At 35.6% G+C, this 27,612-nt stretch overlaps 1 protein-coding gene across 2 annotated transcripts in view; it reads left to right on the top strand.

The window, feature by feature from the left end:
* The first annotated feature begins 5,015 nt into the window (after positions 1 to 5,015).
* Positions 5,016 to 27,612, top strand: part of LOC121376426 (sodium bicarbonate transporter-like protein 11) — an 81,517-nt gene continuing 58,920 nt past the window's right edge. Inside the window, exons 1-4 of one of the 2 annotated variants that reach the window (XM_041504291.1) lie at positions 5,016 to 5,148; positions 6,194 to 6,321; positions 20,541 to 20,593; positions 20,654 to 20,758. In XM_041504291.1, coding sequence (XP_041360225.1) covers positions 20,545 to 20,593; positions 20,654 to 20,758 — 154 coding nt within the window. In that variant the 5' untranslated portion in view covers positions 5,016 to 5,148; positions 6,194 to 6,321; positions 20,541 to 20,544. Of the gene's footprint in view, positions 5,149 to 6,193; positions 6,322 to 20,540; positions 20,759 to 27,612 lie in introns of both variants that reach the window. The other variant, XM_041504290.1, reaches the window with a different exon arrangement.

Below are 27,612 nucleotides of genomic sequence, written 5' to 3'. Positions count from 1 at the left end.
ACCAGTATGGCTGGAACGAGAAATAGCTCAATTGGGCCCACCAATGGGGATCGATCCTTGACCAACCATGCATCAGGTGAACTTTTTACGGCTGAGATTTGTATGTTTTGAGTTTATAAACATTGTGTGTACTATGTTAAAGTGAATATGTGATAAAATACAGTCATATGTATGGAAATTGACCCATTGGGCTATTTCTCGTTCCAGCCAGTGCTCCACAACTGGTGTAACAAAGGCCGTGGTATGTACTATCCTGTCTGTGGGATGGTGCATATAAAAGATCCCTTGCTGCTAATTGTAAAAGAATAGCCCATGAAGTGGCAACGGCGGGTTTCCTCTCTCAATATCTGTGTGGTCCTTAACCATATGTCTGACGCCATATAACCGTAAATAAAATGTGTTGAGTGCGTCGTTAAATAAAATATTTCCTTCCTTTATATATTGAAATTGCACCTCTTGTAAACACACTATCACTGAGCTAAAATTGTATCAGCTCAATGTATGACTTAGAATCAAATGCCGTGCCATGTGCTATCCTGTATGTTTGGAAAATGCACATGGAAAATGTTTTGCTGGGTTTTTTTATCTCTTAATAAAATGAAAACTAATGTCAAAGTAATTGAGGGTGAAATCATTTAAGTGTACAAGAATAAGCAAATCTTAGCATTTGTTTTTGGAAAATCAACTAGCCTGAAAACCTTTCACCATGTATTTCCATCATTTGACTCGTAAAACTGGGTGGAATTTATGGAATTTCATCAGGGGCTACTTACAATATGTTTGTAAGAGGTATTGTGGACTTATAGTATACATGGTATGACATATAGTATGTACCATATCCCCCTAAGACATTTATTATGAAAATTATCTGTATGAATTTGGTGTTTATACCAACCTCAGTGGCGTCGTGGCAGGCCATCGTGCTACAGGCTGGTAGGTACTGGGTTCGGATCCCAGTCGAAGCATGGGATTTTTAATCCAGATACCGACTTCAAACCCTGAGTGAGTGCTCTGCAAGGTTCATTGGGTAGGTGTAAACCACTTGCACCGACCAGTGATCCATAACTGGTTCAACAAAGGCCATGGTTTGTGCTATCCTGCCTGTGGGAAGGGCAAATAAAAGATCCCTTGCTGCTAATCGGAAGAGTAGCCTATGTAGTGGCGACAGCGGGTTTCCTCTCAAAATCTGTGTGGTCCTTAACCATATGTCTAATGCCATATAACCGTAAATTTCTTTCTTTCTTTCATTTCTTTCTTTGGTGTTTATGTTCTGTTTTTATATTTTGATGGTGCAAAGAGTTTGGTGTATGTAATAAAAGAAAAAAAATAGAAAAACAAGAAAGATAATGGCTAGGTGACATTGAGGTAAAAGAAAAAAAGAGTAAAATAAAGATAATGGCTAGGTGACATTGAAGTAGAGTACGTGATCATAAACAGACCAAAGGTTACAGTAACTATGCCAGCCTAATACCTGGGCTGTGTTCAAGATATAGATTCTGTAGCAAGCACCTACTAGTTCAAATGGTTCTCATCCTGTCATATTTTTTTAATATTAAGCTCTAAAACCAGTCTAGTAAATAATTTTAATGCCATGGAGATCTCATGTTAGATGAACACAAAACTATTTTAAAGATAACAAAAATCAGGTTTCAGTTTGACAAAGTTAAAGTTTGTTTTGTTTAAGGACACCACTAGAGCACATTGATTTATTAATCATTGGCTGTTGAATGTCAAACATTTGGTCAGTTTGACATATAGTCTTAAAGAAAAAACCTTCTACATTTTTGCATTAGTAGCATGGGATCTTTTATATGCACCATCCTACAGACAGGATAGCACATATCACAGCCTTTGATTTACCAGTCGTGGTGCACTGGCTGGGATAACAAATATCCCAGTGGGCCCACTGATTGGGATCGATCCCAGACCGACGGCACATCTAGTGAGCACTTTACCACTGGACTACGTCACACCCTTGAGTTTGATAACAACCCTATCTAAAAGATTAAATTTGCTCTTTTCAAGTGATTTGTTGTTGTACTTTTATCTTGTATTTAAATTTGGATATTTTATCTGACACAGTAAGCAGTCACTGTTATTGGACTTGTCTCATAGCAAAAGGTCAAATAAATATGGCAAATTCCATGAGTGAGATTTTGACATTTTAATACTGGGTTGTAGGAGGCTACCCTGATCTGATTCTAAGCTAGATCTAGAACAATCTTTTGTTGTGTTTGTTCTCTTGATAACGTTGCTATATACCTGTATGGCAACCATTTCACTGTCTAGGTATGTCTAGCTCAGCTTACAAACCTGTTTCCAGTAGAAGCAGGATATGTGTATCAGTAGTCGGCCAACTGCTTCAGATAGATTTGAACTGATAGCCCAGATAGCAGAGGTGTGTGGTCAGGGACAGCATGCTTGAACCTTCTTTAGATATGAGCTTGAAAATAAAGTCAGTAGGTCTGTGATAAAGTGCTCACCTGGAGTGTAGTGGGCCACAGAATCGATCACTCAGTGGTACATCAAAAGCAATGGTATGTGCTGTCCTATCTTTGGTAAAGTGCATGTAAAACATTTCCTTCACCAGTGCCCCACAAATGGGTACATCAAAACCCATGGTGTGTACTGTCCTGTCTTTGGAAAAGTGCATATAAAAGATCCCTTACTGCTTTTCATTATGATTAGCTCACACAACAGCAGTGGGATTCCTCTCTGTCTCAGTCTCTCTATTTCTGTCTCTTTCAAACTACCGTAGTGGTGGAATGTAGTTCAATGGAAAAGCATTCGCAATGAGTCACACGATTAATTAACCCTGATGGAATTGTTTTTTCCCCATACCCATCAAAGACTATGGTATGTACTGTCCTGTCTTTGGAAAGATGTGTATAAAAGATCCCTTGCTGGTAGGAGTAGCCTATGATGGCAGTGTTGTTGATTTTTCTCTAAAGTAAATGTTGAAATATAACCACATGTTAGTAGCCTGTACTGACAGCAGTTTATTTATCTTTTTTTCTAAACTAAATATTGAAATAACCACACTTAGTCACCAAATAGCCATAGTTTAACATGTGTTTAGGTGCAATGAAACAAACATTCCAGGGACGGGACATAGACCAGTGGTAAATTGCTCACCTGATACGCAGTCGGTCTAGGATCGATCCCCGTTTGTGGGCCAATTGCGTTATTTCTTGTTCCAGCCAGTACATCACAACTGGTGTGGTATATCAAAGGTCATGGTATGTGCTATCCTGTCTGTTGGATGATGCATATAAAAGATCCCTTGCTACTAATGGAAAAATGTAGGACATTTCTTCTCTAAGACTATATGTCAAAATTACCAAATGTTTGAAGTCTAATAGCCAATAATGAATAAATCAATGTGCTCTATTGGTGTTGTTAAAGAAAACAAACTTTCAAACATTCCTTTTCTTTCATTTGTGCTTGAGGTACAATGGGACAGACCTATCAGTGCTCCATGATAGATTTGTCAAAGGTAAAGAACTGATTGCTGTTAATCAAAGGAGCAGCTTGATGTGCCAGAAATGTCTCATTTCAGTTGAATCAGTATTTTGAATACAAAACCAAAGACGGAATATTTCAAAGATTGTTTAATGTCATATAAGCTTGTACAATGTGAAATTTTTAAATCAATGTTTTACATGTACCAAAATAAACTTATATAAGATAAATCTGAACAACAAAACCATAATCAGGGCCAAATCTCTACATAAATGGGTATTTGGTAAAATAGTGGTTGATTCCATGAATCTCTATCAAGTGCCTCGTCTATAGGAGGACAGCTATTCCCAAGGAGATTCTTTACTGGAGATTTCATTCATCCTGCATTGCCACAAAGAGGACTTCCACTCCCAGACTAGTTTACTAAATGAAAGAAAGAAATGTTTTATTTAACAACGCACTCAACACATTTTATTTACGGTTATATGGCGTCAGACATATGGTTAAGGACCACATAGATTTTGAGAGGAAACCCGCTGTCGCCACTACATGGGCTACTCTTTCCGATTAGCAGCAAGGGATCTTTTATTTGCGCTTCCCACAGGCAGGATAGCACAAACCATGGCCTTTGTTGAACCAGTTATGGATCACTGGTCAGTGCAAGTGGTTTACACCTACCCATTGAGCCTTGCGGAGCACTCACTCAGGGCTTGGAGTCGGTATCTGGATTAAAAATCCCATGCTTCGACTGGGATCCGAACCCAGTACCTACCAGCCTGTAGACCAATGGCCTACCACAACGCCACTGAGGCCAGTTTACTAAATGAAAACTAGCACTAGACAGAGCTCATTGGAATAACTACATCTGTGATGACATGCACTCATTAATCACTGTCATAGCAGTGAGAAAGGTGAGCATATCCTGTCCCACCCCCCACCCCCACCTCCACCTGTCATGAATATTGCCATCGCAGTTGTCAAGTCTGTCACTTCATCTAAAATGATGAAAAAATAATAAATGTGCAAAAGTTTTACCAAAGAACTGAAAAACTCAAATCTAGACATCCACAAATATTTTATGAAAGTCTGATCCAATATTTACTTTGTTTTAAGCTTTTAATATAATGCTATATGTTAATTAAATACAATATTATATTTGACAGAAATAATTACTATGATGATTATTTTAAAATTACACGTGTTTGTATTTATTACATGTTACTGTTCAGTAACATTGTTTTCAATGACACAAATATACATGTAGATGAAACTGTTGGTTAAATTTGTTAAATGGTAAACATAACAAAGGTCGATTTTCAATGAATGGTTTTTATCTATATAGTGGTGAAGATAGCTAGCTGTAGATGAAAGATAATGGAAATGACTGGATTAAGGACCATGTCTGTGGCAGAAGATGGCAGGAGTACCCCATCGCATTATAGGTGTTGGAATAGGGGTAACTTCGGACTTTGGTAACTTCGGCCTGGTAACTTCGGACCCGAGTAATCTCGGTCCCAGGTAATCTCGGACCCCATCAGCTTAGTTAAGAGGAATTCCGATGACATTTTTCTGCTGGTCTCGACGACACAGTGCCTAAGCAAAAATCAGTTTTACAAGGATGACAGGTACAGGGTTCATATCCCGGTACCGGCTCCAGCCCAGAGTGAGTTCTCAAGGGCACAACGGGTAAGGCCACTACACCCTCCTTTTTTCTCATTAACACTCTCAATAACATATATCTACTAACAATTAACCATTGAAGTGTGTGCCATAATAAGTGTGCTTGAACCTTAATTGAATATAAGCACGAAAATAGTTGAAATGAAATACTTTTTTTCATTTTATGGCATATATGCAGTTCAAACATTCATTTCAATACGTATGTTTCTCCAAAAGTATGGGACATATACCCAGTTGTACATATATTTTATTTCTAGTAAATAACTTCTTGTCATTGATGCAGAGTATTATAACATGATAAACAGGGATCTGGAACATCAAGAGCAGCCTGTGCCATGTTTATGGATATTGGTATATGCACCCGTATAACAGTTAAGGTATATAATATACCATTGACGCGAGGCCATGTTTAATTGAGAAGATTTCATTGAGTAGATCTGTGTTTTTGCGGGACTTGTTTTGAGAATTGATTAATTGGCTATTATTACATTGATGTTGGTGCTGCTCCGTTTTTACATGCTCATATACCAGTAGAGTTTCGAGCATGTCCGTCCCAGGGCCTGTCTCTGGATAGCCAGGGGCTTGTCCCGGGACAGACTATCAGCTGAGGGTGATTTGAACTGCATTAGGTATATGGCCTCTCCTTATGAACATTATTCTAATAGTGGGGTCATTTGATTGGTAATTAGTAACAATGAACGTCCAGATTACAGGTCACATACACTAAATGGCCTCTCAATGCATTATTCACCAATGGCTAAATTTGGATTGTTTGATAGGTATTAAAATGCTTATATGCCGAGGATTCAAACATGCTCAATGTGGGAATAGCATCTGATTAAAATCAGGAACACCTACCAAATCAAACCATAGTAAGAAGGGGATGAGGTATGAGCAAAATAAATGTTTAAAAGTGAATAAACAAAATGTACAATGAATATATAATAATGTTTAATTAAATAACAAACTCATCTTGAAATAATATCAGGTTGTTTATCAACAAACTTTTGTTTGCGTATAACCCAGATATAAGTTGCTTTCATTAATACAGAGGCCAAGATTACTCGGGTCTGAAGTTACCAGGCCGAAGTTACCAAAGTCCGAAGTTACCACGTTCCTAGATGTTGCAGTGTCATAAGGAATAAAGAAGGCACTGGCACATGCCACACAAGTACACAAGTAAGTCCCTTTTATTTTGCAATATTGTGATTTGCTCATAATATTTTCGTATACAGTTACAGGCAAACTTTACCAAACTGATTACAAAAATTAGTGTCTTAATATTGAAAAATTGATCACAATAGTAGTTAGGAGATAGTTGTTGTAGAAGATTATTTAATATACATATATAAGGAATGTATATATATATATATATATATTCGTGACTCGTTGAAATTGAGATGACATTGTATTCTAATATTTTTTAACATTGATGTGTATCACACCTCAGGTATAAAATTCTGATTAGCAGCAAATGAGTTTTTATATACATTTACCTATACAAGATAGCACTTACTACAATATTTGATATACCATTCACAAATAACTGGTTGGAATGGGAAATAATCCAATAAATACAATGAAAGGAATGAATCATATAACTCATTTCCTCTGAGACAGAAGCTACTAAGGTTTAAGATCATTAAAACAGAAATCAAAAGCTAAACCAGAATTTGTTCTTCCTGTAATTATGAATATGGTCGCACTACATTCATTTGAGATTGATAATGCATTAAAATATAGTTTTCTGTAACTCAAGTGTTTAAAAAAAACCCAACCCTGCTTTAAAAAGATTTACCATTTCTACTCTGATTGCATGATGGCTAAAATTACTTATCAATGTTTGTTGAAAATGTAAAGATTTATTTGAACAATATGCCAATAAAAATTACTATGAAATGTTTTTTTAAATGGAAAATCTATAGATGGTGAGTATGTAACACTTGACAAACATGTTCCCTCCCCAATAACATTTTATAATAATTTGAATAAACACAAGTGCATTTAGAGTATTACTCTTTTAAATTCTAATTTAATTTAGTAAGACGTTTTTGAAAAGGAACTGAAAATTCCCTTCTTTAAAAAAATAAAATATGCTACTTTAAAGAAAGATGGAATTAAAAAAAAAGTCATCATGAACTCTGAATTTGTTGGAAACCTGCAAAAAACTTAATGGTTCACTGATACCCACTGCTGATACCTAATAGTTGTCTCCTGTTGAAGAGTTCATTGAAATGAGCTACTTGAAACCAGCTATAACTCCTAATAATTGCTACAGGCAAATCAGACAACAGATATAAAATGGAAGGTTTGTCACTGAACAAATTACAATACTCAGTGAGAAATACCCTCAAGCCAACATGTGCAAAGGTTTTGACAATCTTCTGAAAGATGTGCTTTTAATCCTTCTGTTGTTTTATCTGGTTTTGAACTGTATTTTGCAAGTGTTCTCAATATTTTATATAAGATGCATTTTTATGTTGCATCTCTCTCATCTTGGAACTGAAAATTCCCTTCTTTAAAAAAATAAAATATGCTACTTTAAAGAAAGATGGAATTAAAAAAAAAGTCATCATGAACTCTGAATTTGTTGGAAACCTGCAAAAAACTTAATGGTTCACTGATACCCACTGCTGATACCTAATAGTTGTCTCCTGTTGAAGAGTTCATTGAAATGAGCTACTTGAAACCAGCTATAACTCCTAATAATTGCTACAGGCAAATCAGACAACAGATATAAAATGGAAGGTTTGTCACTGAACAAATTACAATACTCAGTGAGAAATACCCTCAAGCCAACATGTGCAAAGGTTTTGACAATCTTCTGAAAGATGTGCTTTTAATCCTTCTGTTGTTTTATCTGGTTTTGAACTGTATTTTGCAAGTGTTCTCAATATTTTATATAAGATGCATTTTTATGTTGCATCTCTCTCATCTTGGAGACTTCACCTTCAAACCAGGATTTATTGATGTGCAGTTTTTTTTAAAGTTGATATTAAATTTGTCTTAATTCTTCAAAACTATGTAGCTGGTGCATATTGCAAAATGAAAAAGCTTCAGCTTTGAAGTCTGTGTTGTCTAAATCCATAGAATAGACATATTACACATAATGTACCTTGAAAACCCCCTTAAAAAACCCAACTATAGCTGAAATCTAGGGTCCTTGAATGGCATGCTCAAGACAGGCATGCTTGAACCTTTGATATATAGAATGTTTAAGCACATGTCAAATGTACTGGTAATCACAACAAACTAGGCCATGGCAACAGCAGGTTTCTTTTCTTTGTGTTTAGACCAAATACCAAACTGAATAAAAGTTTATTTTCTATTACAACATTATATTATAAAATTTTCAAAATTATTTACCTTTATGAAACCATCTCATTATTAAATAACTTTAAATTCATTCTGTTCAGTTTTATTAATGATATGAAGTTGGATGTAGTTCAATATTAATGTCTGCCTAGGATGTTGTTTTATTTCAATAAAAAAACTGTTTGCTGCTAATAAAAAGTAATGACTTCTTGTATTATTCTAAATTATGTCTTAGAACAAAGATATATAATTTTTATCAAATTTACATGATAATGTTTATATAATTAAAAACATGTTTTATTTATCTGCTAAGTTTTGTGGAAATGGCATGATTTCATGGAAGTTTTTGTTGTTGTTTTGTTTTATTAAAGGTTCTGTGTCAAAGTTGACTCTATAATATTTTGTTATTTTCACATTTATCTGTAATAAATAACTACAAATGAACCAATCCCACATAATCTTTCCATAATGAACTCAAGAATAATAATATTTAAAAGTCTTGTACTGGACGACAAGAGGGGTTTCCCTAATAGTTTGTGGCTAAATATAGCATGGTCACCATCTTTGTTTCTTTGTCAGATGTCTGCAAAAAATTATGGAAAAAACTTAGTCTGTTGAATATGTACACATAAAACAGTGATGTCACTAGTTAATGCATATGATATATTTTCAAGAGTTACCCCCTAAAATACTTTTTTTTTCAACTAGTAAATGGAATTATTTGATTGTAATTTTTTACAGGCATATATTATCATTATTGCAACTTTGACATAGCACCTTTAATGTGAAAAATCTATTGAAATAGATGATTACAATAGTGCTGTATTTACTAAGTCAATACTAGAGACAAACCTTCATGTATTTTGGTTACACAAGAGAAAATTTATTTTCTACCTCTTATCAGTTCTTTATCCATGTTCATTGTACCATATATTATAAAAGAAAGATATTTATAGAAATGTATATTGTTAGACACTAAATTTATATTGATCTCTGCCACAGAGTATATTAGTCACAGTCATTGTTAAATTCCCATCTATGTGATATAAATAGTGGACAAGGTGACACAAAACTAAGTCAAACAATAAATGTAATTGATTAAAGTTTAATGTTCTGACCATGTCAATCCACCTCTGTTTTGCTACACCTTGTTATACCAGTACCATAACTTGTTATTGGACAAGGTGACACAAAACTAAGTCAAACAATAAATGTAATTGATTAAAGTTTAATGTTCTGACCATGTCAATCCACCTCTGTTTTGCTACACATTGTTATACCAGTACCATAACTTGTTATTGGACAAGGTGACACAAAACTAAGTCAAACAATAAATGTAATTGATTAAAGTTTAATGTTCTGACCATGTCAATCCACCTCTGTTTTGCTACACCTTGTTATACCAGTACCATAACTTGTTATTGGACAAGGTGACACAAAACTAAGTCAAACGATAAATGTAATTGATTAAAGTTTAATGTTCTGAACACGTCCAATCTACCTCTGTTTTGCTACACCTTGTTACACCAGTACCATAACTTGTTATTGGATAAGGTGACACAAAACTAAGTAAAACGATAAATGTAATTGATTAAAGTTTAATGTTCTGAACACGTCCAATCTACCTCTGTTTTGCTACACCTTGTTACACCAGTACCATAACTTGTTATTGGATAAGGTGACACAAAACTAAGTAAAACGATAAATGTAATTGATTAAAGTTTAATGTTCTGAACACGTCCAATCTACCTCTGTTTTGCTACATACCATAACTTGTTATTTGGCTCTTTTGGATGTTTATTATCTTTGAAAGTAAGAGGGCAGAACATAGCCCAGTAGTAGTCAGTGGGTCCTTTGAGTTATTTCTTGTTTCAGCCAGAGCACTACGACTGGTTTATCAAAGGCCATGGTATGTGCTATCCTGTCTGTGGGATAGTGCACATAAAATCTCTTTTTTCAAAGAATATTATTTACTACTGAAAGACTCACCCCTTCCCTGCATAAAATTCAACATAAAGTAACTGCATCAATCATGGAACATAAATTAGAACAAGTAATAATTCAGCTGTGGGGAGCAGGACGTCGCCCAGTGTTAAATCTGATGTGCAGTCAGTCTGGGATCAGTCGTCATTGGTGGGCCTATTGGGCTATTTCTCATTCCAGCCAGTGCACCATAACTGGTATACCAAAGGCTGTGGTATGTATGTGGGATAGTGCATATAAAAGATCCCTTGCTGCTAATGGAAAAATGTAGCAGATTTCCCTCTAAGACGATACGTCAACATTACCAAGTGTTTGACATGCAATAGCCGATGATTAATAAATCAATGTGTTCTAGTGGTGTCATCAAACAAAACAAAAACCTTTATGTCTATTTCTCATTCCTTATGTGGTCACTGTATTACTGAACTACTTTTTCACACGGGAACCTTTTAGATAAAAGCTTGTCGTAAAATGGATGTCATGTGTACACCACAAATTTTATATTGTTTAGATGATTAATAAACTGGCATTAAATGGATATGTCAAGTGTCTTTAAGCACCCAGTGTGATATATCATGACTATCAAGGTCATATCTCTTCTTTTTTAATTTATTACATACTAAAATAGATTCTAGGCTTGTTGTAATAAGTAGACATCAAAGATAAAATGTGTTCTTCTTTTATTTATTTTATAACTGGTACTGTTAGATTGCTGTATTCTTTATTATTTATGACTAGCTATACATTTGTTTATATACAGTATTATATACTATTATGACCAGTAGCAGTTTTTAAAACTGGTCATAATACTGAGGTGGGGTCTAATATCGGATTACCAATAATGTATTAACTAGTAATGATTATTGTTTGGTATGTTTTGATCTTCTATTTTTATCCTCCACAGTTGTTTTGACTCATGAATTTAATTAGTAATTCATGATGGCATATTGGCTTTTACAAAAGTATTACATTTTACTGTTAAGCCTACTTCAAAGTTATTTGTGGGTCTGTACCCATTATTTGCATATATGTCTTGGGGATCATGGGTTTTTATAGCCATAAAAATAGTAGGAATGTACACCTTCTTGGTCATGTGACTGACTGCATCTGTTGACACAATTTCTAAGAAACAATAAAGTATGCATTTTTCTTTTAAGAAAAAACATGACTGTAACTGAATGTAACTGATTTTTTTTTCTTCAGCTACATATTAACATTTTTATATGGAAATTACAAAAAAAGACTATACATCATATATTCCATCAATTAAATCATAACTTATGAATTTGTAGATTAATTCCTTGCTAATGCAAAAACATTTGTGGTGTCAAAATGTGCTGAAAATTACCACTGGACTGACTTTACTGGTCATAATCCATATTAGCAGAGGTGGTCTTAATACTAGAGTAATTTTACTATCACAAAAATATTCCAGACTATGAAATATTGGTCTTTAGAATGGGGTGGTCTGAGAATTGGTGTGTCCATTAAGTGGGGTTTCACTGTACCATATTTAGTCAGTGGTGTGGAAATGTGGTGCAAAGTAGTGCAATGTGTGGTAAAATGTGGGCTGTGTGGTGGTACTGTTTTGTGCTTTGGGGAATTAAACATCTGGTACAGTTGACAATCAGAGAAGCTATAGGTAGTCAAATACATTCAACAGGTCATATAGATGATCCTTGTTAATCTGTCCTGGATCACACAGAAGGGACTTGTGTATCTGTCCTAGACACTCTCGCTGGCAAAGTCAGATGCAGTGTCCATGATGGACGTGCCTGACCTTTGAACAGTGGAACGAGCATGCTAATAGAGTTCCCCCTTCTAGGGACACGTAACTTCTGCAGGAAAGTGCTCAACCTACTTTGATTTAAAAAAACTGGCTATGTTAGCTGAACCACCCATGTAAGTCATGTTATGGGGCAACAGACAAATGTAAAAGGTTGTATAGAAAAAAAAAGGTGTACATAAACAAAATTATCTGAGAACTGAAATAAATAATCTTATCCACCACCACCCAGGACCATAGGAACGCCATCTGGAGTGGGGGATGGGGCACAAACTCTAGTGCAGGGGGGTACAGTCTCTAGTAGAGGGCACAGGCCAGATTTTTTATCTGTATTTATATAGAGTTGGACAAAAACAAAAAGAATACATTTTACAACATTTGTGGGGGGAGGCACAGACACCACTGCTCCCATCCAGCACCCCCAAATTAATAATAATAAATAATAATAATAATAAAATTCTTTATTTTCAGAGGGTAAACACATTCAGTACAAGGTGACTGGTCTCCCATGAGGCCCTCTCTAATCTATACATGATATTATACATACATACATTCAAAAAAACAACATCAACATACATGTAATATGTATAGCATGAGGAACAATAGCACATATTATGAATATATAAATAATATTTAAATCAATTTGTTAAGAAACTTGAGTCAGTGATAACTCAATACATCATAATTATTTTAACAAACACAAAATCAACAACAAAGGTATATCTTAAAATTGATTATTATTTGAATAGTGCTTAAAATAACTGGATTTGAATGAGGCGAGGGATTGAGAATATTTTATCTTTGAAGGTAGTGTGTTCCACAGTTTAGCTCCCCTGCATGAAAAACTATGGCGATAAAATTCTGTTCTTGGTTTTAATTCATAAAGGTGATTATGTTGAGTTGACCTCAGATTTAAGGAGTGAATTTCTGAAGTTGTTATTTTTAGCACACTTGGTTTCACTATGACAAATAGTTTTAATAAACTGGCCAGTCTTTATAAAAAAAAAAGAGTTTTAAAAACTTAAAAAACCCACATTTAATTTAAAAGCTTGTTGGTTAAGTTTAAGTTTGTTAGCATTGCTCCTTCCTGTCTATTGGTTGAAACTCAAAGCTGGTTTGTTGAAGTTTAAGTTTGTTAGCTCTGGGGTTTCCTGTCTATTGGGGAAAATTTGGAGGAAACTCAGCTGACTTACTGGTATGCAAATAGCTCTGTGGTGCATATCATGGGAGGAGTAATTTATGCATACTGTGGGTGGTGACAGTTGACAATTCTTTCACAGCCTATATGAGTTAGAGATAAGTTCTAGACTGAAAATAAAAACGTCTACTCTTTACAATTGCATAACTTTATTAGTTTTGATCTGAAGAAAATATATGGTAAGTTAATATTCTTTATATTTTTTAAATAATATTTATTCTTGTTTTGGTGAATATACATGTACTACATTTAACCTGTATATAAGTATTTTAATAATTATTTTTGAAAATATATATTCTAGGTTATAGAAAATATCATACTAAATGTTAACAGATATTGTATGTCTTTGTTTGTTTGCTTTATTTGTTTTGTATTATGTTTTCTCCATCAGACATTGGTTTTAATGATATTAATTTGTGTCATAGTTCGAGTTATGACTTGCAATCATGACAAGCATGTGTATAAATTTTATTTTTAAATTTTCATGGTAAAAAAAACATCTGAAGCAATCATTGTCATCTAGAATAAGCATAGATATGCCCCTGTGAAGGGTGTTAAATTTTTTATTTAATAATTTATTAGTTCTGTTAATACATACCACTCAGAACCTTTATTTTTAAACATGAGACTTCAGGCCTTCAGATTTTACAAATGTTATCGTTCTGACAAGTGATGAGGGTGGGATGTAGCTTAGCAGAAACAATTGCCTAATGAGTGTTGAGGGTAGCCTAGTTGAAACCTGAGGAGTGTTGATGGTGGGATGTAGCTTAGTGGAAACATACTCGCCTGAGAAGTGTTGATGGTGAGACGTAGCTTAATGGAAACACACTCGCCTGAGGAGTGTTGATGGTGGGACGTAGCTTAGTGGAACCATACTTGTCTGTGGAGTGTTGATGGTGGGACGTAGCTTAGTGGAAACACACTCGCCTGAGGAGTGTTGATGGTGAGACGTAGCTTAGTGGAACCATACTTGTCTGTGGAGTGTTGATGGTGGGACGTAGCTTAGTGGAAACACACTCGCCTGAGAAGTGTTGATGGTGAGACGTAGCTTAGTGGAACCATACTTGTCTGTGGAGTGTTGATGGTGGGACGTAGCTTAGTGGAAACACACTCGCCTGAGAAGTGTTGATGGTGAGACGTAGCTTAGTGGAACCATACTTGTCTGTGGAGTGTTGATGGTGGGACGTAGCTTAGTGGAAACACACTCACCTGAGGAGTGTTGATGGTGGGATGTAGCTTAGTGGAACCATACTTGTCTGTGGAGTGTTGATGGTGGGACGTAGCTTAGTGGAAACACACTCGCCTGAGAAGTGTTGATGGTGAGATGTAGCTTAGTGGAACCATACTTGTCTGTGGAGTGTTGATGGTGGGACGTAGCTTAGTGGAAACACACTCGCCTGAGGAGTGTTGATGGTGGGACATAGCTTAGTGGAAACACACTCGCCTGAGGAGTGTTGATGGTGGGATGTAGCTTAGTGGAACCATACTTGTCTGTGGAGTGTTGATGGTGGGACGTAGCTTAGTGGAAACACACTCGCCTGAGGAGTGTTGATGGTGGGACATAGCTTAGTGGAAACACACTCGCCTGAGGAGTGTTGATGGTGGGATGTAGCTTAGTGGAACCATACTTGTCTGAGGAGTGTTGATGGTGGGACATAGCTTAGTGGAAACACACTCGCCTGAGAAATGTTGATGGTGGGACATAGCTTAGTGGAAACACACTCGCCTGAGAAATGTTGATGGTGGGACATAGCTTAGTGGAAACACACTCGCCTGAGGAGTGTTGATGGTGGGACGTAGCTTAGTGGAAACACAATCGCCTGATGAGTGTTGATGGTGGGATGTAGCTTAGTGCAAACACACTCCCCTGAGGAGTGTTGATGGTGGGATGTAGCTTAGTGGAACCATACTTGTCTGAGGAGTGTTGATGGTGGGACATAGCTTAGTGGAAACACACTCGCCTGAGAAATGTTGATGGTGGGACGTAGCTTAGTGGAAACACACTTGCCTGAGAAGTGTTGATGGTGGGACGTAGCTTAGTGGAAACACACTTGTCTGTGGAGTGTTGATGGTGGGACGTAGCTTAGGGGAAACACACTTGTCTGTGGAGTGTTGATGGTGGGACATAGCTTAGTGGAAACACACTCGCCTGAGGAGTGTTGATGGTGGGATGTAGCTTAGTGGAAACACACTCATCCGTGGAGTGTTGAGGGTGGGATGTAGCTTAGTGGAAACACTCACCTGACATCATTGGTTTATAGGATCAATCACACTTGATGAGCTTATGGTTTTTATGACATGACTGGTACATCAGTGGCCTTGGTATGTACTGTCCTGTATAAGGGAAATTACATATAAAAGATCCCTTGCTTTTTGGGGGGGGGGGTGTAGGAGAGTAGCCTATGTGCAGGAGTGGGTTTTCTGCCTCTCTTCACTAGTGTCAGAATACAGTATGTTAGATATCAAAGAGCTATAGTTTAAAATGTGCTGAGGTGTTGTCCTTTCCATACCAATCCAGAGTGAGCTTACAGTTGTGTAAGGTCATTACACTGCCTATTTTCACACTGATCACAAACCTTTGTTATGAACTGGACTGGGACAACCTGGATAGTAGAGCTGTTTGTCTACAACAGTATGCTTGAACCATACCATGAAAATTATATGATATAATAGAGCCAAATTTGGTCAAAAGGATATTCCTGTTAAAAACTTTCTGACCACAAATTTTTATTCAGTATTAAAGCCATGATCTCTAATAGAGGCCATATTTGTCAGTCCATTTTGATGTCTTCTATAGACAGCATGAAGTATAACACAGATACATTTGTTCAAAAGAATTTCTTGTTCCAGCCAGTGCACCACAACTGGAAAATCAAATGCCATGGTATGTGTTATCCTGCCTGTGGGATGGTACATATAAAAGATCCTTTGCTACTAATGAAAAAATGTAGCAGGTTTCCTTTCTAAGACTATATGTCAAAATTACCAAATGTTTGACATTCAGTAGTTGATAATTATTAAATCAATGTGCTCTAGTGGTGTCATTAAACAAGACAAACTTTAACTTTGTTCAAAAGACTACTTTATTTAATGTCCTTCCTTAGAAGCAAAACCTTGTTAATATCCTTTCAACTCTGTCTTGTGTGGAGATACAATTTTTAATACAATAATGGTTTTATCATGTAAATTTTACTTCCATGGTCGTGTTTTGTAAGTCCATTTTTAGTGACTTAGATTCCTTTTACTGCAAACTAATATACTAGTTTGGTATTGAGTATGGTATTCATTTGATATTATTACACCTCTTCACATACTCCTACAAACTGTGACTTACAGGATTTATATCATCTTAAAACATCATAAACTTGCAGTTACAATTAGTTAATAGGGTCTTTTGTATTCTGTATTTATGATTATGGCCACTGACTTTCACACATTAATCTATACCTATGACATCACACTATTGTTCAAGGTGTAGATTATTTTCATTAACGCACAGCTATCCATGCATTATCCTAAATAATGCACTGTGAAACAAGTAAAGTAAAGTAAAGTTTGTTTTATTTAACGACGCCACTAGAGCACATTGATTTTTAATCTTATCATCGGCTATTGGACGTCAAACATATGGTCATTCTGACACTGTTTTTAGAGGAAACCCGCTGTCGCCACATAGGCTACTCTTCTTTACGATAGGCAGCAAGGGATCTTTTATTTGCGCTTCCCACAGGCAGGATAGCACAAACCATGGCCTTTGTTGAACCAGTTATGGATCACTGGTCGGTGCAAGTGGTTTACACCTACCCATTGAGCCTTGCGGAGCACTCACTCAGGGTTTGGAGTCGGTATCTGGATTAAAAATCCCATGCCTCGACTGGGATCCGAACCCAGTACCTACCAGCCTGTAGACCGATGGCCTGCCACGACGCCACCGACAATGCAATTTGAACTTTTTATGAGTTCAGGTCAGGGATTGGAAGCGACAAAACTTGTATATTGTAAACAAGTACAACCCATTAGCCCACAAGGCCAAGCATCTGCATCATCAAATGAACATTTAATTTAAGCCTTATAAACCTGATACTAGTGATAGTAATGTATTCTGGCAGAATACAATGAAGATTGTCAGAAACTAAATCGGAAATCAGAGGTTACACGTTTAGCATGTGCATCAAGCTTAATGCCAACTATCCACTGCTGAGGTTTTCTCGACTGAATCATTCAGGTTAAGTCCGAAAGGATCCTACCATTTTGGGTTATTAGTTTTATAAATATTCTTTGCCATTTTAACCAATATTTTCATAACAACGCACTCAACACATTTTATTTATGGTTTATATTGCGTCAGACATATGGTTAAGGACCACACAGATATTGAAAAAAGGAAACCTGCTGTTACCACTTCATGGGCTACTCTTTTCAATTAGCAGCAAGGGATCTTTTTTATGCACCATCCCATTGACAAGATAGCACATACCACAGCCTTTGATGTACCAGTCATGGTGTACTGGCTGGAGTGAGAAATAGCCCAATGGGCCCACAGACGGGGATCGATCCCAAACAGACTGTGCATAAAGCTAGTACTTTAACACTGGGTTATGTCTCGCCAACTGGCCAGAATGAATAAATGTATAATCCTAAGCTGGTCCTAATTACTAGACATGAATCTGCAATATGTGACAACTCACTGCTTTGCGTTTCTTGTGCTGTTCCTCATAGTAGCACACTATATTACTATGTCTTTAATTAGGTCCGACCAGGTGTGTACTAACCGCATGTGTAGATTGGTCAGCTTCTGCACAAGAGACTTAAAAACATTCCAGAAAAATTTATTTTATTAACTGCATTTTTATTCACAATGTTTTGGGTGTTTTTGTTAGTTACCTTTTCCCAAAACATAGCACCTAATATTGAGAGGAAACCTGCTGTTGCACTTCATGGACTACTCTTTTCAATTAGCTTTTATATGCACCATCCCATAGACAAGATAGCACATACCACGGCCTTTGATATACCAGTCGTGGTTCACTGGCTGGAATGAGAAATAGCCCACCGACAGAGATCGATCCCAGACCATTGACTGAATGTTTTACCACTGGGCTACAGCCCGCCCCTAATGTTCTATGGTGTCGTTAAACTGAACAGGAAATCCATTCAACTTGTAATATTAAACATATTACTTTCTCATATTTTACTAGAAATTTTGCTATATATACTCTTCAAAAAAAGTAGAGGAACCAGAAATATTAATGTTATATGTTTTGACCACAGACATCCTAGTAAAGAACGTTCAGGTCTGTTTATCAACACACCGAAACACATTCCATAGTTTGCACATGCATCACGCAGTTGCCCCGTACACGTGCATGGGGTGTCATTCTCGATTTTGACAATTTCCAGGAAGGTCCATTAATAAAATTTGATTTCAGTGTTATGTTTGTTTTTTATAAAATATTCAAGCTGATATATTGATTATGTGGTTATATTGTTCATAGTATAGAATGAATGAATGAATAAATGAATGTTTAATGACACCCCAGCACGAAAAATACATTGGCTATTGGGTGTCAAACTATGGTAATCATAGTATAGAAATTATATCTAGCAAAACCTAGCACCAGCTGTGTTGGAAACAAAAAAAACTATAGCACACCTGGCAGACATAGAAAAGGTAATAATTAAAACAGCGAAATGTTCTGATCATTCAAAAGCAGTTTTTTTAATATAATTTAGCTAAATAAGATTTATTTTTTTCAATTTTAACATTATGTTAAATGTTAAAGTAATAAAACAAACCATGTGGGAAATAAAATCCCAGTATATAATTTCAACAATTTGAAATCAGTTGTGTAGTTGAAATCTTCTTTACAGGAAAGGAGTAACTTTTTCTGAAACATTGCTTGTAGAAAGTAAAGGTAAGACGATTTTAAATGTAGCTTTTAAAAAGAAAAACAGAAACAAACTAGACTTTGAGCACTATGATGAAATTAAAATGATAGGAAAACAAAAACGTAAATTAAAGCATAACAAAAATATAATTTACCATTTTCAATATGCTATTAGAATGTTGCAAAAGAAAATGGTCAAAAGAATAATAAAAGGAAAATAATACCTTGGCTTTTTGGTGTCTAACATATGGTTATTTTAAATATATGATTTTGAGTCAGAGGGGAATCACATAGTCTATTCTTCCAAAAACCAGCAAAGTGTTTTTTCTATGCATATTTGCATGCATTATATCCATAAACAATACTGAACATATAACCCCTGCAATTAAGAAAATGTCCACGCTAAAAAAACATGCCATTGAAAAAAACCCTGAATATAGTCCAAGGTAAAAAAATGCTATGGAGAATTAAAAATTCCATGGCAAACTCCACAGCAAACTCCACAGCAAACTCCACAGCATTGCTGATTGCTGTGGGCAATTGCAGGGGTTGAACATACATGTCCTTTTATGTACTAATGTGGCATTGGTTGGGATGGGGAGGGGGAGAAATCAATCAGTCCTACAACATATACTTAACCTCTGACCTACATTCTGCCTCAGACTAGAATAACAAATACTTATTTTTGTGCTTATATCCACTTAAGGTTCAAGTATGCTGTCCTGGGCTGTCTACAACAGTGAATTAGTGGTTAGTTTGTTAATGGTTAGTGAGAGAGCACTGAGTGTAGTGGCCTATACCTACCCACTGATTCATAAACTTGCTCTGGGTGGGAGCCAGTACCTGTCTTAAATTCGGTACTGTATTGTTGACATTGATGGTTTATGTTGTAGGAAGATTGATAAAATACATGGCATGATGAATGGTTAGGAAGATGTTGTCATCATTGGTTTATATTGTAGGAAGATATCCACATTGGTGATGAAAAAGATGGCATGATGAATGGTCAGGAACATGTTGACATCATGATGAATTGTCAGGAACATGTTGACATCATGATGAATGGTTAGGAACATGTTGACATCATGATGAATGGTTAGAAACATGTTGACATCATTATGAATGGTCAGGAACATGTTGACATCATGATGAATGATCAGGAACATGTGAAACATTTTGGTTTATGTTGTTTACAGGAACATATTGACATCATTGGTTTATGTTTTAGGAAGATGAATGGCCATAATGATGAAAGAGAAGACATGGTGAATGGTCAGGAACATGTTGACATCATGATCAATGGTCAAGAACATGTTGACATCATGATGAACGGTCAGGAACATGTGAAAGAGGAGGAGGTCCTTCTGCTCAACATCACACCAGATGGAGGTCTTCCTTCTGACCTGTCTGCCTCCACAAACAACAACAACCAACTGTCACAGTTCGGTAAGTCAGTCTCTTATTAAATGTGATTGCCTGAATTTACAAAGCCAGTTGATGCTTAAATACCTGTGTTTAAGAAACTTTTTTTTTGTATACATTTGGCCTTAATTCTTTGCTTGCTGCTAAAAATCAGAGAAAAAAAACATACTTACTCTAGTGTCTTCCACTAGCAAAATTATTTTAAATGTTTGGAGTGTATTTCAATTATTTTAATTAGTATTATGATTGTCAAGTGACACCTATAGTAATGTATATCTGTCAAGTAATGCCTACTGTATATCTGGACTGAAACAAGGCTAAATCCTGATGTATATCTGTCAAGTAATGCCTACTGTATATCTGGACTGAAATAAGAGTAAATCCTGATGTATATCTGTCAAGTAATCCATACTGTATATCTGGACTGAAATAAGGATAAATCCTGATGCATATCTGTCAAGTAATCCATACTGTATATCTGGACTGAAATAAGGGTAAATCCTGATATATATCTGTCAAGTAATCCATACTGTATATCTGGACTGAAATAAGGGTAAATCCTGATAACATTTTCCCTGGAAAATGTATCATCGGACATCATGTAAAGAGTTAAACAGAATATCCATTAGAATATTGGATTTATGTTGTAGAATAAAACAACTAAAAGATGTGTCATATCTTTTGTTTTTTAATTCTGTTTGAACTTTATTTTATAATATTAATTTGATATTAATATAATTTGGAATGGGTCCCCTTTCTGTAATTCCTTGTACTCGTACAATGTATGCATTACTATTTTCCTTTTATATATGTATGTATCTATAACTGGTAAGTTATAACTTTGAATTTAAACACTACACCACAGCTGTTACTGCATCTGTTCATGTTATTGATTTCCTATCATTTGCTTATGAAAACTGTTTGGAACATAGTACTTTGCCTATTCATCCTTTCATGTTTCAGCCTTAATTAAAGTAATTTACTATCCATTAAGACCTTTTGTTATTAAAAAAATTGTGTGAAAGACCATGCATTAAACCAAGGTCGTAAAACCTTTGACGCAGTTTTTGCTTCTTCTTCTATAATGTTCAGTTTCTTAAGGGTCCTCAAAATTCAAATTGGGAGTTTTACTGCCTTCTTGAAGTGCGCAGTCAGCAGTAGGTCGTCTCTTTTGCCACACAGTTTGTCTTCAATTGTTTTAGGATGTGGCCAGATATTCTGTCATATACTGTCATAGGTTAGACATATTTGCAATATATGCTCTGCAAATTGGTGTTTCTAGGACAAAATATAGATCAGTACGCATCAGTTAATGTTTGTGAAGCGTGTGTATGCTCACACACATTTATGGATTGTTTAATACAAAAAGGTAAATATAAATCTAACTATCTTAATAGTGTTCAGTGAATTATTGGATTTTAACAGTAATGATAATTTTCTATATGTTTTTTTTTTTTTTTTCTAATTACATTTCAGACACAGTTCCAGGTACTCAGTTCAGCTAATAGATTATATAAGTGGAAACCCACTTCATAATATGACATCACACAAGATTTATGATGTTATAACCTTCTTTGTAACGTGTTAAATTTGTTGTGTCAAATAGAGTTTTTAAACACTTAATACATAAACAAATATGTACATTTTATTATGTTTACCATAACTCAAAAATATTTCTTCACATATTGTATTTAATTATGAGTATGTCATCTGACAGTTGATAAACTGCTATTAGCAATGTATCACTTTACTTTAATCAGTTGTAGTATGTCATCTGACAGTTGATAAACTGCTAGTAGCAATGTATCACTTTACTTTAATCAGTTGTAGTATGTCATCTGACAGTTGATAAACTGCTAGTAGCAATGTATCCATTTACTTTAATCAGTTGTAGTATGTCATCTGACAGTTGATAAACTGCTAGTAGCAATGTATCACTTTACTTTAATCAGTTGTAGTATGTCATCTGACAGTTGATAAACTGCTAGTAGCAATGTATCCATTTACTTTAATCAGTTGTAGTATGTCATCTGACAGTTGATAAACTGCTAGTAGCAATGTATCCATTTACTTTAATCAGTTGTAGTATGTCATCTGACAGTTGATAAACTGCTAGTAGCAATGTATCACTTTACTTTAATCAGTTGTAGTATGTCATCTGACAGTTGATAAACTGCTAGTAGCAATGTATCACTTTACTTTAATCAGTTGTAGTATGTCATCTGACAGTTGATAAACTGCTAGTAGCAATGTATCCATTTACTTTAATCAGTTGTAGTATGTCATCTGACAGTTGATAAACTGCTAGTAGCAATGTATCCATTTACTTTAATCAGTTGTAGTATGTCATCTGACAGTTGATAAACTGCTAGTAGCAATGTATCACTTTACTTTAATCAGTTGTAGTATGTCATCTGACAGTTGATAAACTGCTAGTAGCAATGTATCCATTTACTTTAATCAGTTGTAGTATGTCATCTGACAGTTGATAAACTGCTAGTAGCAATGTATCACTTTACTTTAATCAGTTGTAGTATGTCATCTGACAGTTGATAAACTGCTAGTAGCAATGTATCCATTTACTTTAATCAGTTGTAGTATGTCATCTGACAGTTGATAAACTGCTAGTAGCAATGTATCCATTTACTTTAATCAGTTGTAGTATGTCATCTGACAGTTGATAAACTGCTAGTAGCAATGTATCACTTTACTTTAATCAGTTGTAGTATGTCATCTGACAGTTGATAAACTGCTAGTAGCAATGTATCCATTTACTTTAATCAGTTGTAGTATGTCATCTGACAGTTGATAAACTGCTAGTAGCAATGTATCACTTTACTTTAATCAGTTGTAGTATGTCATCTGACAGTTGATAAACTGCTAGTAGCAATGTATCACTTTACTTTAATCAGTTGTAGTATGTCATCTGACAGTTGATAAACTGCTAGTAGCAATGTATCCATTTACTTTCATCAGTTGTAGTATGTCATCTGACAGTTGATAAACTGCTAGTAGCAATGTATCACTTTACTTTAATCAGTTGTAGTATGTCATCTGACAGTTGATAAACTGCTAGTAGCAATGTATCACTTTACTTTAATCAGTTGTAGTATGTCATCTGACAGTTGATAAACTGCTAGTAGCAATGTATCACTTTACTTTAATCAGTTGTAGTATGTCATCTGACAGTTGATAAACTGCTAGTAGCAATGTATCACTTTACTTTAATCAGTTGTAGTATGTCATCTGACAGTTGATAAACTGCTAGTAGCAATGTATCACTTTACTTTAATCAGTTGTAGTATGTCATCTGACAGTTGATAAACTGCTAGTAGCAATGTATCCATTTACTTTAATCAGTTGTAGTATGTCATCTGACAGTTGATAAACTGCTAGTAGCAATGTATCCATTTACTTTAATCAGTTGTAGTATGTCATCTGACAGTTGATAAACTGCTAGTAGCAATGTGTCACTTTACTTTAATCAGTTGTAGTATGTCATCTGACAGTTGATAAACTGCTAGTAGCAATGTATCCATTTACTTTAATCAGTTGTAGTATGTCATCTGACAGTTGATAAACTGCTAGTAGCAATGTATCCATTTACTTTAATCAGTTGTAGTATGTCATCTGACAGTTGATAAACTGCTAGTAGCAATGTATCCATTTACTTTCATCAGTTGTAGTATGTCATCTGACAGTTGATAAACTGCTAGTAGCAATGTATCACTTTACTTTAATCAGTTGTAGTATGTCATCTGACAGTTGATAAACTGCTAGTAGCAATGTATCACTTTACTTTAATCAGTTGTAGTATGTCATCTGACAGTTGATAAACTGCTAGTAGCAATGTATCACTTTACTTTAATCAGTTGTAGTATGTCATCTGACAGTTGATAAACTGCTAGTAGCAATGTATCACTTTACTTTAATCAGTTGTAGTATGTCATCTGACAGTTGATAAACTGCTAGTAGCAATGTATCCATTTACTTTAATCAGTTGTAGTATGTCATCTGACAGTTGATAAACTGCTAGTAGCAATGTATCCATTTACTTTAATCAGTTGTAGTATGTCATCTGACAGTTGATAAACTGCTAGTAGCAATGTGTCACTTTACTTTAATCAGTTGTAGTATGTCATCTGACAGTTGATAAACTGCTAGTAGCAATGTATCCATTTACTTTAATCAGTTGTAGTATGTCATCTGACAGTTGATAAACTGCTAGTAGCAATGTATCCATTTACTTTAATCAGTTGTAGTATGTCATCTGACAGTTGATAAACTGCTAGTAGCAATGTGTCACTTTACTTTAATCAGTTGTAGTATGTCATCTGACAGTTGATAAACTGCTAGTAGCAATGTATCCATTTACTTTAATCAGTTGTAGTATGTCATCTGACAGTTGATAAACTGCTAGTAGCAATGTATCCATTTACTTTAATCAGTTGTAGTATGTCATCTGACAGTTGATAAACTGCTAGTAGCAATGTATCCATTTACTTTAATCAGTTGTAGTATGTCATCTGACAGTTGATAAACTGCTAGTAGCAATGTATCACTTTACTTTAATCAGTTGTAGTATGTCATCTGACAGTTGATAAACTGCTAGTAGCAATGTATCCATTTACTTTAATCAGTTGTAGTATGTCATCTGACAGTTGATAAACTGCTAGTAGCAATGTATCCATTTACTTTAATCAGTTATCATATTCTGTCAATACAAACAGTGGTTACAGGATAAATATAGAATAATTAATTAATGATGTAGGATATCAGGTTTATCCTGTGAAAATAACAATGGGAAATTCCACAAGGCTTGTGCCAAGTGGAATTTCCTATTCGGTCTGAACAGGATAAAACTGCTATTCTATGTCAGTAACTAGTTATTATATTTATCCTTCATTTCATCAAAATTAATGGGAAAAAACGATTACTTTTGTTATTTCATTTTCAATGAAAACGATTTTGTAATGTATTTATGCATGTGGCATCACTTGTATACAAAGGGGCAAGACGTAGCCCAGTGGTAGAGTGCTCGCTTAATGTGCGGTCGGTTTGGGATCGATCCCCATCGGTGGGCCCATTGGGCTATTTCTCGCTCCAGCCAGTGCACCACGACTGGTACATCAAAGGCCATGGTATGTGCTATGCTGTCTATGGGATGGTGCATATAAAAGATCCCTTGCTGCCAATCGAAAAGAGTAGCCCATGAAGTGGCGACAGCGGGTTTCCTCCTTCAATATTTGTGTGGTCCTTAACAATATGTCTGATGCCATATAACCGTAAATAAAACATTTCCTTCCTTCCTTCCTTCACTTGTATATCACGTCAAAAATTGGTCATCATGATTGGCCAGTACAGACAGTAGTTGCAGGAAAAATGTAGTATAACAATATCTCATTTTAATAATATTTTATGTCTTGTGTCATATTAAGTATAATTAGTCTCTTTTTTTTTTAAACTGCTATTTACTCTTACCCATCCTTGGCCCGTGATTGTAAAACTTTTAGAGTCCAGACTCAATCTCCAATGAATTCACACACATACAATTTGTATGGCGTTGCCATGACGTTAATATCTCAGACTTTTTTAGAGTCTCGAATCTAGACTCTAAATGTTTTATAAGCACCAGGCCTGTAATATCTTTTGACTAACATAAAATAAAAACAGATCTGTGGTTTTAATAAACTTGTGTCAACAAATAACATCAGCTGCCTATGTAATCCATACAAAAGTCACATCATTATTTTTAACACAAAGCAGCTTAAAAATATTTAATATTTATTAACATTTGACATTATATTATTTGCAGTTGCCTCAATATACATGTATATTTCTGGATTATACAAATGCTGACTTGTTTGGATGCTTAACACAAAACAGATTTGCTGTCAGAAGTGATGTTCAGTCCTCTTTAATAGTTTTTACTTGTATACTTTGTCAAAAAAGAAACGCATAGGCGAAATATTCATGGAATTATTTCTTTAATACAAAGTGGCATAATTTTTTTATTTATAATCGTATCACAGTTAAATTTGACATGAGTATGTGACAATGTTCTTGCTATGGACTGACATCAGTGGAGGCATTTTTGTCTCCAAACAGTGTCGTATAAAGGCGCTGAAATCAGTACCTTGTGTGGCCACCAGCAGTAGCAATCACTGCACGACATCTCTTTGGCATTGCATGAGTCTCTGAATCCGGGCATGTGGAATCCTAGCCCATTCTTCCTGCAGTGCATGTGACAGTTGCGGAAGTGTTTGAGACTCTGGGTAATGCTGGCGTACACGTCTGTCCAATTCATCTCATAGATGTTCAATGGGTTTGAGATCTGGCGATCTTGATGGCCATGGTAGCACATTAATGTTCTCATTCTGTCGGAAATCCATTGTTACACGTGCCGTATGCGGCCTGGAATTGCTCTGTCGATCCAAAATGGGAAGCATGTGACGGCAAAGAATTTCATCCCGGGTTGCCTTGTACGAACACAAGTTCACTTCTGCCGGTGTATGAGATGGCTCACCACATCATGACACTCCTCCATTGAATCTGTCAACTTGGGTGACACAGTTGTTGGCAAAATGTTCATTGCGTTGTCTGTAAACATGTTGTCTTCCATCACATCGCTGTAGAAGGAAACCAGCTTCTCGAAGTCGATTCCGAATGATTTGTGCAGACACCCTTCTCAAACCAGGTATGCATCCAGCAGTGTTCGTTGCTGTGGTAGTTTGGTGATGCAAGTGCAAAACCCGGATGTAGCGATCTTGTGCTGCAGTTGTTATGCGAGGTCTTTCACTTCTGAGCTGGTCTTCAGCTGACTGAAACTGCTGGTACCTGTCCCAGAGATGGCCTCAGACCACAATTAATTTCACTAT

This window comes from Gigantopelta aegis, chromosome 6 (assembly GCF_016097555.1).
Source record: "Gigantopelta aegis isolate Gae_Host chromosome 6, Gae_host_genome, whole genome shotgun sequence".
Taxonomy (NCBI): domain Eukaryota; kingdom Metazoa; phylum Mollusca; class Gastropoda; order Neomphalida; family Peltospiridae; genus Gigantopelta; species Gigantopelta aegis.
This window is presented reverse-complemented; position numbering and strand designations above follow the sequence as displayed.